Raw genomic sequence first — 18,066 nt, forward strand, 5'->3', positions numbered from 1 at the left:
GCAGGGAAAGACATCTCTACGTGCAGGCCACCTTGTATCGTATTTACAAGGCTGCTGCTCTTAAATTTCGGGTCAGTCTGTAATAAGGACTCCCTCATCTGTGGCTTGGTCATGGATGAGAGGGCCAACCTGGCATGTATTACTGAGGCTGGCTGGGCCTGGAAGGGTGGGGGGTGCCCTTTCGGAGATATGCCCAGCTGGGTTTTGGGTGTGGCACTAGCCAAGAATCCAGGGCATGGGTGGTGGTGTGGCATCATCTGAGAATCACTTACAGCTTTCAGGGCGCTGCCACGCAGGTCACCGGATGTGAGATCCTGTTCATTAAGTTGGGCTCTAGGGATCAGTTGGGATTGTTGCTATGGTACCAGCCTCCCTGCTGCATAGCAGCCTCCCTGCTTGAGATCCTTGACTCCGTTTCTGGGTTGGTGATGGAGTTTCCCAGACTTATGGTCTTGGGTGACTTCAATCTGCCTTCCCTGGGGGTGGGGTGTGAGGTGGCTCAGGAGTTCATGGCCACCATGATGGCCATGGGCCTATCCCAGGTCACACAGAGCCCGCTATGGGACAGTGCTCACCCACCAGATGCGGTGTTCCTGTCAGAGCAGTGGCTATGGGATCTGCAGTCGGGGGAACGTTTGGTCTTCCCCTCTGTCATGGTCAGATCATGCCCAGATTACTATGGGATTCTCTGGTGCCATTATCCACTGTAGGGAGGCTGGACCCATTAGTTTGGTCCACCTCAGGTGACTGATGGACCCACATGGGTTTGAGAGGGACCTGGGGGTTGTTCCTGTTGGTCTGCTGCACAGTCCATCCAAAGCCCTGGTCACGGCTTGGAATTATGGCCCTGTGTCCTCTGTAATTGACAGGCTCCCCTCTACGTGTTCCCAGGGTCTATTAGATATTCCATCACAAGCGAGTGCTAGAAGAGCATCCATCAGCTGGTTAGCAGATGATCTTAGCATGCTAGAAGATGGTGTGAGGAAACCCTGACTTTGGCTGAGTTCATCACTGGCACCTGGTCTATAGGGATAAAACACTTGATCTATTACATCACATTGGTTGTCTGATAATAGAACTTCATACAATCCTGGAAACTCTGCCTCAACAGATGTTGTGGGATTGCTACTTCTGGCATTCTTGAAAACTGAAGTTCAGCCACTAGAGGACCAGTAGTTGCCCATCCTGAAAAGGCATGAATGTGGCCTGAATTTGGATGAATATACATCTGAAACTTAAATATCTCTTGGTATCAATGACTTCTGTCTCCTGTTTTCGGCATCCAAGTAATATGAAACATGGAATGGATGTAAATGTATGAATATGAATATACCTGGCCCGGTACCATATCTTAACATTGGTGGCCTGCAGGTGACAGATACATTGAAACATGTGGGTCTGTTTGTACAACGCATATCTCATCATTTATGCATGCTGATTTTAAGGAACATTCCTAATTATGATTTATTATTTTTAGGACAGATTTTTGTGTCCATAAGAATGAGCCATGTGACACAGTGGGTAAGTAAACCTACAGATGGATTTCATTTACACTGCTTTGTTTTACTGTATTTACCAGTAAGGAAGACTAGTTTTTCCTCTCCTAGATAATTTTTCTTTAACATGGGGTGGTTGTCTTACATTTGCTGAGAATACAATAAAGAAGAAAGGTTTTTTTTTTTCTAATTCAGTTTTTTTGGAATGGAACAATCATAAATTCATGGTCATGGTTGTCTTCCTTTTCAGTAAATATGGTATGTTAAGAGTTTTTCTGACTAAACATGGAAACCATAACAGTCACTAATTCTACTGCAGATGAAAAATGGATGTAATACATTTGAATGTTCATGTTCATTCTTTTTTCTATGCAGCTGGAACTGCAAAGTGGGTAATGGGTCAGGGAGGGGTGCATGTAGCCCTACTAGCAATATCTCTGTATTTACTGCCTTGTGGCCTGCTCCTGATTTTTGCAGAAATCATACATGTCAGCATCTCTGGCAGTTGCTTAAAACCAAAAGCAATTTTTCCAAGCATGAGTTTCACAAAATATTCTATTGCAAGTTTTACAGTACTGAGATGAAGAGGATGGGGTTCCAAGAATTCCAGCAACTGAACTAATTTCAATTTAGAACCAATATCTCTCATGTATATTTGGGTGGAGTCTTTTTTCACTTTCTTTCTGATGCCCTTCTTGCACTCCTGCAAGGAGATGGGTCTTTTCACTGATAATGGAGAAGCTTGGAGCTATTTACATAAACATTTCTCAAATCTTTATCAGTCTGGGAACCAAGCATTGCTCATGAAAGCTAGAAGGCAGTTTATATATGTATGTAGGTATGTATGTATGTATGTATGTATGTAGGTATTCAACAAGTGTGGAAATGATCTTGCAATCATGAATTTTGCATTATCAGGATTTCTGGCTGGGAGAGGTTTCTCAGAATGTTCAACCAAATTCTCTTGGAATCTCTCTTTAGATTTTCATGTTGTATTTGCAAAGCTTAGAACTGGTATATGTTAGAAGGCTGGAGGTGGCCCACGTGCTCCTGTGTCTACAGTCTGATTGCTTGAACAGAGTACTTATAAGCAATTTAGATCCTAGATGACTGAATTGTCACAGAGATAGAATGTTCTGACAACCAGCACATGATCAGTTTTGACCACCTTGACCTCATGGTCACTGTAAATGAATACTTAATGTCAAAGATTACAAAGATCAAAATAGGATTGTTTTTGGAAAATACAAGGTAATTGATTGGAAGCTGCCCATATCATTATTTAACTTTTTCATCTTGCTTACCATTACAGCCATGGAAATGTTGGAAATAAGACTGAGTCCAGTGGGGTTTATATCCTATTACACCCTAATAAATGTGTTCAGGATTACAACATACATAGTTACAGTATAGCAAAATAGGAATTTGTGAAAGGATGTGGTGGAAGCAAGGATTGTTTGTAAAGACAGAAAGATCTACTGAATGGTGTTGATATAAACTAGACTTAACTATATTTCCTTGTCATATCTCATGCCTTTATTTTTATTTGTTTTAGATTTATTACTCCACCTTTATTATTTTTAGAAATAACTCAAGATGGCAAACATACCATATATTCCTTCCTCTTCCTATTTTCCCCACAACAACAACCCTGTGATTTCTTTGTCTTACTTCTTCTTACTCATTTTCACAATGTTGTTTAAAATAGTAGCGTAAATACATTATTGTATGTATGTATGTAGGATTATAGCCTTGGATGTTCAGACATTAGGCTTTCATTTGCAAACATTCAAACTAAATATTTAATAAGCGACAAGCTAAGTAGTTAAGGACATATTCCATCAAATGCAGTATGTTTTGGTTTGAATTGGCACAATTTCCTTAGGAAGTTTTTCAAGTGTTGAATTTTAGTTTATAGTTCTTTGCACCTGCTGAGCAAAGTTTTAGGAGACCTTTTCTGATGTTCCCCTATTATAAAAGGTATAATAATGATGGTGACTCATTCATCTTGAAGACTAGTTCTCATACTACATGGTGGCACGTTATGATGCTTTTACAGAATCTAAATACCGAGAACTTCTCTCACTGTCTTTGCCTCTATTGTATGTGTGGATACTGTGAGGTGAATGGGACAGTATAACGAGAGCTGCTTAGGGCAGGAGCAGAAGGAGAAGGCTGATAAATAGAGGTGTCCAACATATTTGGAGGGTGAAACGATCTGATCCTTAGGCAATTCCAAACTTCCTGGAAGCAATTCTTTGTTGTTCCAGCCTTACCGGAAGTGTTCTGACATCAGAATGAACTCTTTTGATTGCCCAGAAGAGAATATGACACTTTGAATTCAGAACTTTTTGGGTAACATCAGAATTGGGTTGGAATACTTCTGGTAAGGTCCTTTTATGGTCTCAGATTATACAGAGTTGTAGCCATTCAGCTTTAGCTCCTGTGAAAAATAGCCTGTTATATTTTATTAATATTTTATCTTGGATGTGGAGGGATAATCAGAGAAGACAGGACATGGTGAGGCAGCAAGGAAAAGTTGAGACATACATTCTCTGTTTTCAGTATTTATTGGAGCTGATCTGAATCCTCGCTCTATGAATGGAAACTAATGACTCACAACACCATTATTGTCTACAAATCCAGTGGAAACCATATTTCCATGGGATAAGCATTCAAACTGTGTACCTGAGTCCAGATGTGGCCACAGACTAGCATGTGCTCAGCAAATCATGTGCTAAAACCGTCTTGATGGAAGACACATGCTATCACTTAGAAGCCAGAATCTCATTTCATAGTTTCTCTAACCCTTGAAAAAATGTGAAGGGTTTTTTTGTGGGGTGGGGTGGGGAATGTTACCTTCATACAATCTCAGTGTAAAAACAAGAGTGGGAATCATATAAAGGATTTTTTTCCCCTGTTCAGGACCATATTGGGAAGTTTTGGCAAGAATATCATGTTGTCTTGGTTAAACGTGTAGGTCTGCTGGAAGAAGCAATCCAAAACAGATCTAGGGATCACTGCCTGGATTGGATTCATCCCATAATGGGGCATCTGTTGAACTGTGCTTCTGTGAATGGCTTTTCTATATATTTAGAAGAGCTGGATTTGAGAAGATTAGCATTTTGATTGCCATGTCATTTTAAATGAATACCAAAAAGTTTTGCAATCCAGTTTTGGGTATAAATGTGTATGTACATTTTGTATCTTTAATGAAAGAATCCTAAGGATGTATCAGTACAGTACATGTATCCCTGGGTTGATGGGGTGCGATCAAGAGTATGTTGGCTTGCAAAGTAGTTTATAGTTTAGAAATCTTAGTTTGCATACTACAGCATGAGCATGTATGTAATAAAATTGGGATTTAGTTGGAATAGTGGCTTACTGGCCAAATGTGTCTTGTTCCTTAGCATTAGCAGGGAATGATCCTTGTGGCACAGGTATGTGGGTAACCTAGTCTATATCTTTATCTTATTAAAAATATTGTATGAAGGTCTCAGTTGACCAATGCCAGTATATGCAATATTCCATCTGATGATAACTATGGCATATGAAAGATTACGGCTTAAAATATAAGAAGAGAAAATGATAAAGGAAATTAATTAACAAAGGAATGAAAGAAGCAAAAATAGATTTGTTGTATGTCTTTGAAACAAAGAGAAAAGAAAAGGATATGATCTGAATGAAGGTATTCTGATTGTGTGCAATAGAATTTTTCTTATGCATAGGTTTAATTATGAATAAAGGGTCTAAAGCATGTGCCAGAAAGTATGCAGTGGTGTCATCTGAGCTGGTGTGGATGCTCATGAAAATAAGAATCCATAATTTGTTGCTAGTTATATGTTACTCTTGAGTGAATGACAATAATTGGAGAATAAATTGTGGAGGGGGGGGGGAACAGTACAACATTAAGAATGAATGTGAACCAAGGGAAAATTATTCTGTTAGGTGACACAAATGGATGGGTGGGAATGTGACAAGAGAGCACAAAAGAAGTGATTGGGCCACTTGGAGATCCAAGAATGATTGAGAATCATGATTGTTTGGTTAGTATTTGCTTAGAAAGACATCTGTTTCAAATACATGGTTTCAGTGTAAGACAATTCATATGTACTCATGGCAAAAGTATTCCCATGAGTGATTTAATTGTTTATGATAAAAGATTGGGACAATTACCGTGCTGTTGAAAGATTCTGACTATGGGTGGAACCGTTCTTTGTAGCATCAAGAATAGATCTTGGGAAAAAGTGGTCATGGAAGAAAAGGAAAGAAGTGAAACAAAATCAGGCAACTGCAGGAAGAGATGAGTCCTGTATGAAGACGTATTAGAAGATAGATTAATCTTCCACAAAACGAATGGGAAGTGGATGAAAAGAGAGAAGATATGGAAGCTGCTTGGACCGAATGAAAAGAATTCAGTTCCCATGTGCCACATCAGTGTGCGGAATTATTGAAACACTTGAAATGAGAAGTAATGAAAAAGGATGCTTGATGGAATGATGAAGCTATGGACAAGAACAAAAACACATGTAAGAAAATGAGGATGAGAGAAACATGCTGTACAGCCTACATTGAGAGAAAAAATCGAGAGTAAGGAACAGTTCAGAGGCAGAGAAAATACAAGGTGATTTTGACTGAAATAAAAAGTTGTTTTGGAAGTGAGAGAAGAGGGTTAAAGAAAGAGGCTCCAGCAGAGTGAATGGAATTAAAAATAAAAATGATGAAATGATTTGGGGTGAAAGGGAAATAAGGACAGACTGGAAGGAGTATTTTAGATATTTCTAGGGGAATGAGAAATGCCAAAAATTGGAATGGAAGCAAATGTTATTAAGGTTACTGTCCAAGAAAAAAATGGATGAAAAGGAAATGCTGCGAGCGTGTTGAAAAATGGCAAGACTAGGTATAAACGGTATGCCTGGAGAAATGTTCAGTATTGCTGTGGTTTGCTGATAGCATGACTTGTTTAATGTGAGTGTGTGTGTGTGAAAACTGCATCTATGCCAGACAATTGGAAGAATATTCTTATTGTTCTTGTACAAAGGGAAAAGTAGCAACACTGGATACAAAAACTACATGGGGATTATTTTATTAAGCTTACCTGGGAAGGTAATTGGCAGATTTCTGACTGCAGAAGTTAAAAAAGTCAACCTTGCTCCTTTTTTGCATAAACTTGCTTATCCTTAAAGGGAATAGCATGACATGTATACAGTACATCTTTATATGTAATATACAACTTACTGAATTACACTGTTTATTCTAATAATAGAAAAGGTGAGCTTTAACTGAGCTTTTAAGAATACCTCTTTAAGTAATAAATTCCTTATAATCTTCAGTTTTATGTAAATTTCTCATTGCCTGCTGTTTTATGTCTGCTGTCTTAAACAGCCCTGTTAGAGTGTAATCAAATGGTTCAGAAAATCAGGAACTCTCCAAGTCAGCTCAGCCATGATTTGTGTAATCTTATGCAAGTCACTGTCATTGTCCTGAGCCATTATGGTTTCTTAAAACACGGCTTACAGCTTAGCATATTATGTGAGCCCAATCAGTTACTGTTTTGTCAACACAAGCCATGACTTGATGCAACATGTGAACCAGATTACTATCTTTCAGCTTCAATTTTATCGATAACTTATAAAAATGAGAACTAACTTACCATGGGGAATTATTGGGAGCATCCATTAATTGTTTGAACCTTTCATTATATTTCTTCTGTAATTATTAGGGAGAGTTAATTCATACTTTTGGGTAAGTCATAAACAAACATGACCATGATGTTTTTTAAATACTTCTTCTTCCTACTAGGTCTGAAACAAAAGTAATGACATTTTATGTGTCTTGGGGAAACACTTTGTATATATCATGACTGAATGGAGTGGAGATGGTGTAATGGTATGTGGGAAAGACCTTGGGAGAATGGGGCAAGAGTCACTGCCTAGGGAACAGTCAGATAAGAGGCAGCATAGCCCACAGCTGCATAGTGGGTGGGGCAAGAGGCTAAGAAGGGACCTTCCCTAGTTTCTTGGGCTGTAAAGGTGATGGCAGGAGAATTGTACTTTCAGACTTGCAAGATTCTGTTAATGTAGTTTTACATAAAGTAGAATTAGTTTATCTGGTTGTGTTTCCTGTCTGGTCTATCTGATAAGGCTGACAGATGGTGCATAAAGAGCTGATATTTGTGCCTAACACAATATGCATAGGGGCAAAAGACTGCAGGTAGTCCTTTGTTAACAATGACAATTGGAACTGGAATTGTCGTAGCTAAGCAACAGTCATAAAGCTGGAGATCACGTGACTGCGCTGCTTCGCAACAGCAATTCCCGGCTGCTGTTATTAAGCGAATCACCACGAGTTGTTAAGCAAGGATGTAACGTTGCCATTTGCGGCCTCCTACCGGCTTCCCCATTGACTTTCCTTGCCGGAAGCCAGCAAAGAGGGTCACAAATGGCGACCACATGACCACGGGGATGCTGCAATGGCCAGAACTATAAGGACCAGTCGTAAGTACCACTCGTTCAGCACCGTCACAAATTTGAATGGTTGCTGAATGAGTGGTTGTTAAGCGAGGACCACCTGTACTGGGTAAGCAGAGAATTTTGAATATTTTCTGAGCATTGTGTATCCCTCCATCCTAGGGATTTCCTGTATTGCTCAGTTAACAAAACTAAGCGCCAGTCTGTGAATTTGGATAGAGTATCATAGGACCTATATTCTGTCCTGAATCCTGCAGGGACTAGAGATACAAACTGAGGACAGAAGGGAAGCATTGGCCATAAATTCCCACTGAAGAGACTTCCCAAGAATTCAGCTCAGTCTTCTCCTTCTCCTTCCCCTTGCTTCAATTGGTGTTTGTTTGGAGAAGGTCTGAATAGCCTCCTCAGGACCTACATCTAATCCCATATCTTGCAGCAAATGGAACCTAACAGGAGAGGGTAAAGCTGATTAAATTCCCTCCCATAAACATTCTTAGAGGAGCTCAACCCGGCTTGCATTTTTTGTCATTCTAGCTGTATTTTTAAACCCCAGCAGTTTGGAGGTGGTATGATTTCTAAGAATCATTGATGTGCATGAATTCCCTAACACTACATTACGAATTCTAACTCCTTGATGCTCATTTACTGGCACCAGGAGGCCCTCATGAACAGGGAGTATTCAAATGTCACTATCTAGACAGTGAATCTGAAATAAGCTAACAAGCTGGGATTAAAAATACATTCGACATATGCAGAACACTTATGCTAACTTCTGTACTATTTGAAATACAAAATGGACTGCTTTTAAGGAGGAATCATCCTGAACGTGAACCAAATATAATTCAAAAATACATTTTTTTCGATGGTCTAGTAGAATTCTAATCCTCAAATCAAATCAGTTTTACTGTGGTCTCAGAGAAAAGAACAGAGGTATTGCATAAAGTTTTATTCCCTGTGTAAACGAGGTATAATGTTTCATTTTCCTCTGTTTTCTAATCCTCTGCCTTGTGATGGCACCTACACTCACATCTGTGCATGCACACAAAGCTGTACACTTAACACAATAATACTTCAAAGATCTGATGAAATGGACTGTAGCCCATAAAAGTTCACGCCAGAAATCAGGAGCTTTCCAAAATGATGATTCTCATGAGATCTCATTAAGATCACTTAAATCTTGTCACACGTTGTGTGCTAGTACAAAATTGTGGAAAATATTGATGCTTTAGTGGACATTTGGTAGTGTGACATGGTACTCTGGTGTCTGCAGATACTTAATGCTCATTCCTGGCTTATGAAGTTTTTTAGTCTTCAAGGGGCCACCAGATGCATTGTTGTTTTCATTTTTAGACCTCACTTAAATGATCTCATGCTCTGACATTGTGTAGTGACTGAATATTCCCTGAGCAATGTGATTTATTCACCCACTTAAGTTATCAGCCTATGCAAAACACCACATATCTCTTGGAAGCTATGCAGATTGGCTAGGTATTACACAAAATTCCCTATTTATCTGCCTTGGCAATTTTTGTGTTTGGGAGTCTATGCAAAATGTGTACAACGCCCTCTTCATTATGTGACTACACATTTCCCATGATATATGATGAATGTGTACGGTTGCCAGAATCTCTGTACATTCGAGGTTCAACTTGTCTTAACCTAGACATTAACACTGATTCTGCAAAAGCCCCAATCCTTCTTGGAAGTTGTGCTGGAGGAAAGTTACACCAGGCAGGTTGCATTTGTATTTTGGCAAGGTGTCTTTCCTGGAATGGACTGTTTAGGGAATGGAATTGCCAAAGTAGCCCTGAAGGTTACATAATGACTGAACTGGGCTCAAAAATGAGGGAAAATATGTAGGTATGCATTTGTGGGATGACACTGTGCCAGATGCTCCAAAAAGCAGCAGAACAACCAAGAGTCTGCTGGCATCTAACGTGCACGCTCAGTTGGTTACCTCGTTCCAAAACACAGCTGGATTTTTTTCTTCTTTTTTCTTCCTCTCCAGAAAGATTTTAGGGGGAAGAGAGATTGACGTGCCCATTTCTAGCAAGATTACTATAGGCAGCCTAACTGCAAAAAGCCCCAGAGCAAAATTTTAGTACTGAAATACAGAAGAGCTTGCTTTAATCCAATTCATCATTGACGGAAGCTAGTTAAACAGTCTGTAGGCTGTAACCGTTTGCCTAGGGACATTTCTGTCTTGTTGTGACTTGAATTGGTTCTCCTGCTTCCTGCTGAAATCTCCTTCCAGCCACGCTGCCTCTGATCCAGCCAAGCACAGAAAGTTCAGTATCTAACTCTTAATATCCTGTGGGAGGAATAGAATGATTATCCTGTCTTTTAGGCGATTGAACCTCAAAGCAGATCTCATTATTAAACAAATAAACTGGGCTATCAGATTTAGGACACTTCCACATGGAGTGTAAGTGCCACTTCCATCTTGCTTATGGTCTCTTAACTCCTAGCCTCAGTCTTTCCCACCTCCTTGTAGAACCTGAGCCCCCGTAGTGCTTATGTGTTTGAAAAAGCAGAATAGAAGATTGCCTTAACAGATCACAGAAACATACACAGGTGCCCAACCACAAATAATGGCCAGTGGGTGGCCCTGAGTTAATGCCATTTTTTTGTATTTTCCCATTGGATGCTGGAATGTCACTCAGGGTTTTCTCAGAGTGTCAAGAGTAGGCAGCAGAGAGAATGACCACTTCAAGCTGTTTTTGAAGAGTTAGAGGATGGGGCAGCATGGAAGGAAAGCAGAAGAAAGCACTGAACCAGCCTCCCCCAATCTGGGTGGATTTCAACTCCTAGAATTCTCCAGATCAGTGTAGCTGTTGCTGAGAACTGAAGTCTAGTCATCCCCCACCAACCCAGCACCCAGTTTGGAGGGGATTATGAGTCAAGAAGATTAGCTCCTCAATGTCTGGGCTAGGATGACCCTTCCTTTCAGATGTTCTTGCATTAAATAGCATTTGATGGAGTGACTTCCTTTGGCAGAGGGATGTCCTCAGAGAATTCTTTTCACTTGCTCCTTCAATTGACAACAGGCAATTTGAAGTTTTGGAGGTTCTTACAGGAAGAGAAATAGAAACAGGTAGCTTACAGTTGCTCCGCCTGTATTTCATGAGTGAGGTGTATCTCCTCTGCCCTTGGATGTGGTCTGTGGAAGCTGGGAGTATCATCTCCCAATGATCCTGAGTCCCTGAGCTGAAGACCGAAGTCAAGAACAGACGAGACTTTTATGGCTTGTTATAATGTAACCTTAATTTGCACCCTCCTGTGGGTTTGGAGTCAATTTCTGTTTGTTTCCCCTCATTGCATTTCTGCAGTAACAGTGGAGATTCGTTCTTCTCCGCTTTTCTTGGAGGCCTTTCTGAAAAGAAGCTGAGCACAGATGCTATGAAATAGGAGTTTCCATAATGAAGGTCATGTCTGTTGCCTGTTGTCTGCCCTGGGAAGAGGGTGGTTCTCTTTTTCAGAGGTATTTTAGCAAAGGCTGGAGACCTGACTTTCAGGATAAAAAGTTTTAGTCACTACGTGGCGTCTTTCAGTGAATATTGGCATGTGGGATATATCTATTGCCTGTTTCAGTCCCATCATAATTTAAAGCAATTCCTTTGCATTTCTCAGGAAGCACGCAGACAGTCACATATGTAGCTGAACTGGCTGGAGACATACTCTCAGCTGATGTCCAGCTAGGGACCATGAGCCAAACAAATGTCAACAAAAATTTCTGGATTCCTGCCTTGCTACTGGGTGTGTGAGGCATGAAATCTGTTTGGAGGCAGATGTGGATAGAATAGCTTATGCATATTAGAGCTAGAAGCAGGATGTTCTGTGGAGAAAATAGCAACTCCTGGAGTTTGTCACTTCTGCCTTGTACCAAAGGTTTAAAAAAGAAGTCTGCTAGAACTAGAGCATAGTGCAGGAAAAATCTCCAGATTAAGATTGCTTTGGTAACTTAAGGTCCAGTAGATTCTTTTAAAAGGTTTTGAGCCTTTGCAGGCCCGAGACACAGATACATAGATATTTTTGTGTCATGGGTAGTATTTTAGAGAATGCAAAAGCCATGTTTGATCAGGTGAACAGTCTGTCTGCTTAGGGCAACATTCTGTCTTTGTGTGACTTATCAGGAGTTGATAGGGAACCTGAAAGCAAGACTCAAAGACAGTAGCACCTCCCCACACTTATTCTGAGGAACTGGCCTCACTTATTCTTCGATATGGGAGGTAATTTGCAGCTATTGTGTTTGGAATTGCAATTCTGCTGACTCCCCCCATCATTCGGCGGAATGTCAAATTGTGTACAGATTTAGCAACTAGCCAAAGATGTGGATCTGATACTGTCGATGGCAAAGTTAAGTCCAAAAGCTAAAGATGGTGAAGTAGTCCCCAAAGATTCAAATGGCTGGGATCATCACTGCGCTAAATCGTTATGTGATTTGTTTGATTCCTTTCTCGCTGTGTTGTATAAACTGAGCTATTGTGTTTGTAAGCCATGGTTTAGAGCAGTGTTTCCAACCCTTGGCAATTTTCAGATGGGTAGACTTCAACTGAAGCAATTTCATTGTTGACTGGAGAATTCTGGAAGTTGAAATCTGTAAAGTACTATGTTGAGAAACACTGATTGAGAGTATACAGTAAGTACGTTGTGTAAACCTGACCAAGAGTGGTTTGTTCAATAATCCATGGATAGTCATATTCCAGAGGGTACCCTTTACCAAACTGGCTAATTTATTAAGGAATGTTAACCATTTTGTAAACCGCCCAGAGTTGTTTCAACAAGATGGGCAGTGACAAATTTGTTATATAAATAAATAAATAAATTACATGTTGGCATTATACTATTAATGTTGGCATTGTATTAGTAATTTGCTAGAGACCGTCTGTTGATATTCTGATCGGAGACCATTCCACACACCCCAATGCTTTGTAAAACTCTGAGTATAATCTATTTATGATTAGGTTGCATAAATGAAATCCTGTCTACACTGATCTGAGAATAAGCATTGCTATACAAGTGGCATGCGTCTCTATTGAACACGTGCAGGATCTTGCATACCATTAAGTTATGTGTACTGTGTATTTGGTGGAAATGGCATAAATTTCAGAAGAAAGCATTGATTAAACTACGTATTATGTGTAGCTGATGCTTAGCTACCTGATGCTATTGAGTGTTATATATTTAAAATCAGCAGTTGGGGAATACAAATTCAAGCTGACCATTCACTGAAATAAATGCATATTCAGATTCCTCTTAACTGTTGGACTTCTGTCACTTATTTAGGATATCTGAAGGAGGTTTTCCAGATGCATTTGCCAGATATGGAGTATCAGCTGTTGACTTACATTTGTGGGGCAATTTCTTTTAGGGGGGACTGAACAGGCACTATAGTCTGACTGTTCTTCAAGCCATGACCAGAATTGTGAATATCTGCTTTTCCCTCCGAATAGCATTTCCTTATCCAATCACTTTTTTTAACTATTGTTTTTTGAATTAGGTTTCTGCACATCTTTGTGTAACTAACCTGTTGAAGTCAGAGAGGTTTTATTAGTCCCTTTCATTGCGATATGCATTTGGAAGCTCTCCATCCCTGTCAAAAGCTCAGATATTTATTTAGCTTTGGCTCCTTTTGAAGGGATAGCCTCACAAGGTGACTTTCAAATGGTAAGTCCTAATAAATTGCCCTGTAACAAACTAAGCTTTTTTTCCAGATTAGAATAAAATAAATATATAACTGTGGAGAAGCTGAGAAAGTACTATAAAATGAAATAAGTCTGCAACTTATGGACAATTATTAAGTCTGCAACTTATGGACAAATACCATAGGATTCTGCCCATGGACAATTATTACAGCGGGGGGGGGTGTCCCTGAACTTGGATAGGAAAGAAATTATAACTTTATTTTCACTAATTTCTAACTGCAATTTAACTTTTCATTCAGTAGTGTGGGGAGGCAACAAAGTAATTATGGTCTCTAGACTCCAAAACTGTTTGTTAATGTTCATGTTTGTAAATCTGTATCTAAAATTATTATACTCTAAAAAAGAGTGTTGTCCTGCTATTAGTTTAATGAATTAATAAAGAAGCACATGTATTACATATTGCATATTTGCTATTATTAAACATTTTAATAATTATATTTGAGTATAATTGGTTTCCTTTGTAATATAATCTATAACTTGGTATATTGGCCTATAAATACATTTAAAAAAAAGGGGGGGGTGTCCGTAGGTTTTACTAGACTCTCAAAAAGGTCTGTGGCACAGAAGGATTAAGAACCCCTGTCCTGAACCACTGAGAGCCCTCCAAATTAACATTTGACTTGAAATCTTCTGAAATCACTAAATGTTATGACATTTTGGCAGTTTCATCTCTGTGCAAAGCCTTCTAGGATATCTTTCAAAAATTCTGCTTCTCTTGAAAGATTGGGGGCAATTTTAGGGAATGCCTAGACTGACAGTATCTGTTCCTGAAAAGATTTGTTATTCTGCTATACATTCCAGCCTTAATAATCAACCTGTTGTATATGCATGACAGTAACCGGTCATTTAGAAAAGCAATAACTGTTTACAAGAAAACAATGTTTGAACTGTTGCATTTATTTCTGAGTACAGCAGGCGAATGTGGAGATATTGAAGATAACCCCAGGCTTATCCGTAAGGCTTATCTGTATCTTTAGCACACACCAGTACATTAAAACACATCTTTCTGGGGGAAACCACGTCAGACACACTGCTTTGCGAATAAAAGGCAACTTGGCCTTTAGGACAATCAACTCATTTGTCTCTAAAGCCTATTAAGATTCTTGAGTTGCAGATTCTCAAGATAAATGAGCTGAAGTTGTTCTCCTACTCATTCTTCTGTGGTCTCTGCATCGGAGCCAAGATGTAATTTAGAGTTTTCATTTACATAGTTTTGTTTTATGCTGCCATTTCTTTCTAAGAGCTGTCGAATGTATTTTTTACTGACTCACATTAGAGACTTTTTGAAAGGGAGTGTTAGCAAGGTCGAGGTCTCTGCCAGCCCTTTCTTTCCAGATCAGATAGGACTGCAGAGAGATGTCAGCACTCTGTGTAAAATAAAATTATATTCCTGGGCAGGCAACAGTCTTTATCTCTCCCTTTCCCTATCTTCTGTCTCCCCAGGATCTGATATTTGGGGTTATTTGGCACTGAAAGTGTCAGCTGATCACTTGAGGAGGTGAAGCAAGATGAATAGCTGACTCTCTAAACTGAAATGGGATTAAATTGGGAAGCTTTGCAGCAACATCAGGGCAGTATACAGGCATTCTGGTTCATTCCACTGGAACAGGCCAACTTGGCTTAAGACCAACTAGTAAAGAATCCAGCCATACTTTGCCAACACAATGTACATGCAGCTTCTCCGAAAATGAACTACTGCTGCTGAGAGAAGGAGGCTCCCTTGATTTCATTTATACCATAGGATTCTAGAAGGAGAAAATGTCAAGACTGGTCCAGAGGACTCATGATTTGCACTTGCTGTTGCTTTTGTAGACCAGGTTACAGGAGGCTGGACAATGAGATCAAAGACTTTAGTCATGCTGTTGAAATGGGTGGTTGTGGAAGGAAAGTGTCAAGAAATACTCAGAGAATTCTCTGGCATTCCGCTCCCCCAAGTACAGTAATGAAAAGTAAGTAACAAAAACCTGTTAAAGATACTTAAACGTGCCACCCAAGTCTGACTATCAAAGCAAGTCACTGGATTTCAGCAGTGGGAGAAGGTGTTAATTTATCATGGTTGTTGCACAATCGTGCAGAATACCTGTTCTGAGGCCATCTTTTCACTATTGTGGGACTTTTCACCAAATAGCTACCCCTGGTCAGACATTTTGGGGTACACAGATAGGTTCATCTTCTGTCTGCATGAGGTTATCCCATTTCATCCTTGCAATAAACAGTGAAAGACAATCATAATTTTCTGTTTCACCCTACTCATAACCTAGTACAGTATATGAATCCAGGCATTGTTGCTTAGTGAAGAAACTATAATTAAGACATAGCTAGTCATTGGACAGTTTTGAGAATGTAAGTTCTGAATGTAAGTTCAACCAGGAGTTCTGGCAAATTCATGTGGAAGTCACCAGACTGGAGAAGGCTGATGTTTGAGTTATCTACCAGATGTGTGATCAACACTGTGGGCTTTGAAGGGATGTCTGATGGAGGGGGTCAAAAGAATCAAGATGGTGGTTGTGACTGCACAATAAAAGCTGACATTTTTTAGCTTTTTTTAATCTCCTCCCCCCCCCCCCATTCCCCACAGACATACCTGCCCTTGAGCATCCATGATGCTCTTTTGCATGTCTAAGTCTCCCTTTTGAAAGGGAATATACTATGGTTGATGTACTCATACATTTTTGGAAGAATAAAAACTGGCCTGAAAAACAAGGGAGGGCTTCTAAGAAAAATAACAAAATTTGAATTATTCATGCAGAATCAAGCGCACCTATAGGAGTGTATATCTGAACTGCTACTTAGCTATGATATGGAGACAGAAAAATAAAAAAATTGTATGATAAAATGAATACAAACCCTTAAAGAAACAGTCACAAATACAACAATAGGAAGAATGATGGAACAAATCTATATAATTAGCCCCAAGTTACAACTTAATGGTACTTAATTGGTACTAAATGTTTTGTAGATGGTATAGAACTCTCTCAACATTTGCCAAGATAGACAAATCATATAGTAATAAATGCTGAAATGCCATGATATAGAAGGAACATTTTATCCAATGTGGTGAACATGTTAAAAAAAAAGAAAAAGCCTCAGAAGTACTGGAAAGAAATTCACAGCACTACTCAGAGAATTTTAGGAACCAAATTTGAATTGAAACCACTTTTTTTTTAAAAAAAACTAGGCATCATTCCAAGCCATCTCAACAAATAACTATCACAATTTACTAAGATATATGTTCACAGCTGTGAGAATAAACTTTGTATAATATTGGAAGAGAGTTGCTACTGCCAATATCAGATTGGGAACTTAAACTTGGAGAATTTGCAACAGTGGCAAAATTGACAGCATATATTCACAACAGAAGTGTGAGCAAATTAAAGCAAGAATGGCTTCCATAGAGAATGGTTTTTAAAGGGAAAAGGAATTGCCCAATGAACTGAAATCAGAAATACGTGAAAATGTTGAATGTTTTGTAAATATTGTATAACAGAGGGGAAGTTAGAAATTAAATATTTATAATGTTTTAGTAGTTTCTCTCTTTTTTAAGGGGTGGGGGATAGCTGATTTATCTTTAAATAATAAAATAGTGGTGATGTTGACATCCAGCTCAGAGATTCAAAGAGATATTTAATATCCTTTTCCTTTTTTCTAAAAATAAAAATATGTTGTTTTTTATGGTTAATTTTTCATTCACAATATACTGAGCACTAGCTATACAACTTTTGAAACTTCTTTGTCCGCTCACTGATATTATATCTTGGTATCATTTTTTTTTCTTTTTTACATTTTTCCTCTGGTTGTTTGCTCTTTTAAAAAAAAAACGATTCAAAGCAACAACAATCAAAGTTTTATGCTCCCCGGCATTTACTTTTTTGTCTCCATCCAAAATACTATAGAGATTCAGATGGTTCAAACAAATTAGCAGGGAAATCCGACAAAATGGAAAGGGAGAAAGTGGCTGAGCTCATCTTAAACTTCCCAATGCTTAGCGAATTTTGGAACCTCAAGCAATTTGCAGGGCAACAGTTTTGTTTTTTGTTTTTAATATAATTTTTCTCTTTTGAGTTATAGAGCTAAGGTGCATTTCTGCTCTCCTCCCAGGTGGCTGAATACACTTTAAAAAATGGTAAAAAGAACAAGTTTTGATCTGTGAATTTGGGAACCCAGACTTCATGGCAGCAAGTTTAAAACTGTTGTGGTTTGAACCAATAGTGGTGTTTTCTTTTTTTAGCAAAATGTCTCAGCACTAGGAAATGCATGAACCCACAATGAACAATCGTTATAAGGAGGGCAAAACTGATTCAAAATTGGGTAAATAAATCTTATTTATGTGACGCTAGTGACTGATACTTGCAGAATAAATGCTTAAGATTAATTTTACCCAGGCAAACCAGAGGT

At 39.0% G+C, this 18,066-nt stretch overlaps 1 protein-coding gene across 3 annotated transcripts in view; it reads left to right on the top strand.

The window, feature by feature from the left end:
* The window catches only part of ADAMTS17 (ADAM metallopeptidase with thrombospondin type 1 motif 17), a 156,540-nt gene that overhangs the window by 38,742 nt on the left and 99,732 nt on the right, over positions 1–18,066 (top strand). For all 3 annotated transcript variants that reach the window (XM_088136415.1, XM_015887535.3, XM_088136416.1), the window contains exon 7: positions 1,478–1,521. In XM_088136415.1, the coding sequence (XP_087992541.1) occupies positions 1,478–1,521 (44 nt within the window). The remainder of the gene's footprint in view (positions 1–1,477; positions 1,522–18,066) is intronic.

Source organism: Python bivittatus, unplaced genomic scaffold (assembly GCF_059951505.1).
Source record: "Python bivittatus isolate LINGU-HERP-01145 unplaced genomic scaffold, Pbiv_v1 ctg000140_np1212, whole genome shotgun sequence".
NCBI lineage: Eukaryota > Metazoa > Chordata > Lepidosauria > Squamata > Pythonidae > Python > Python bivittatus.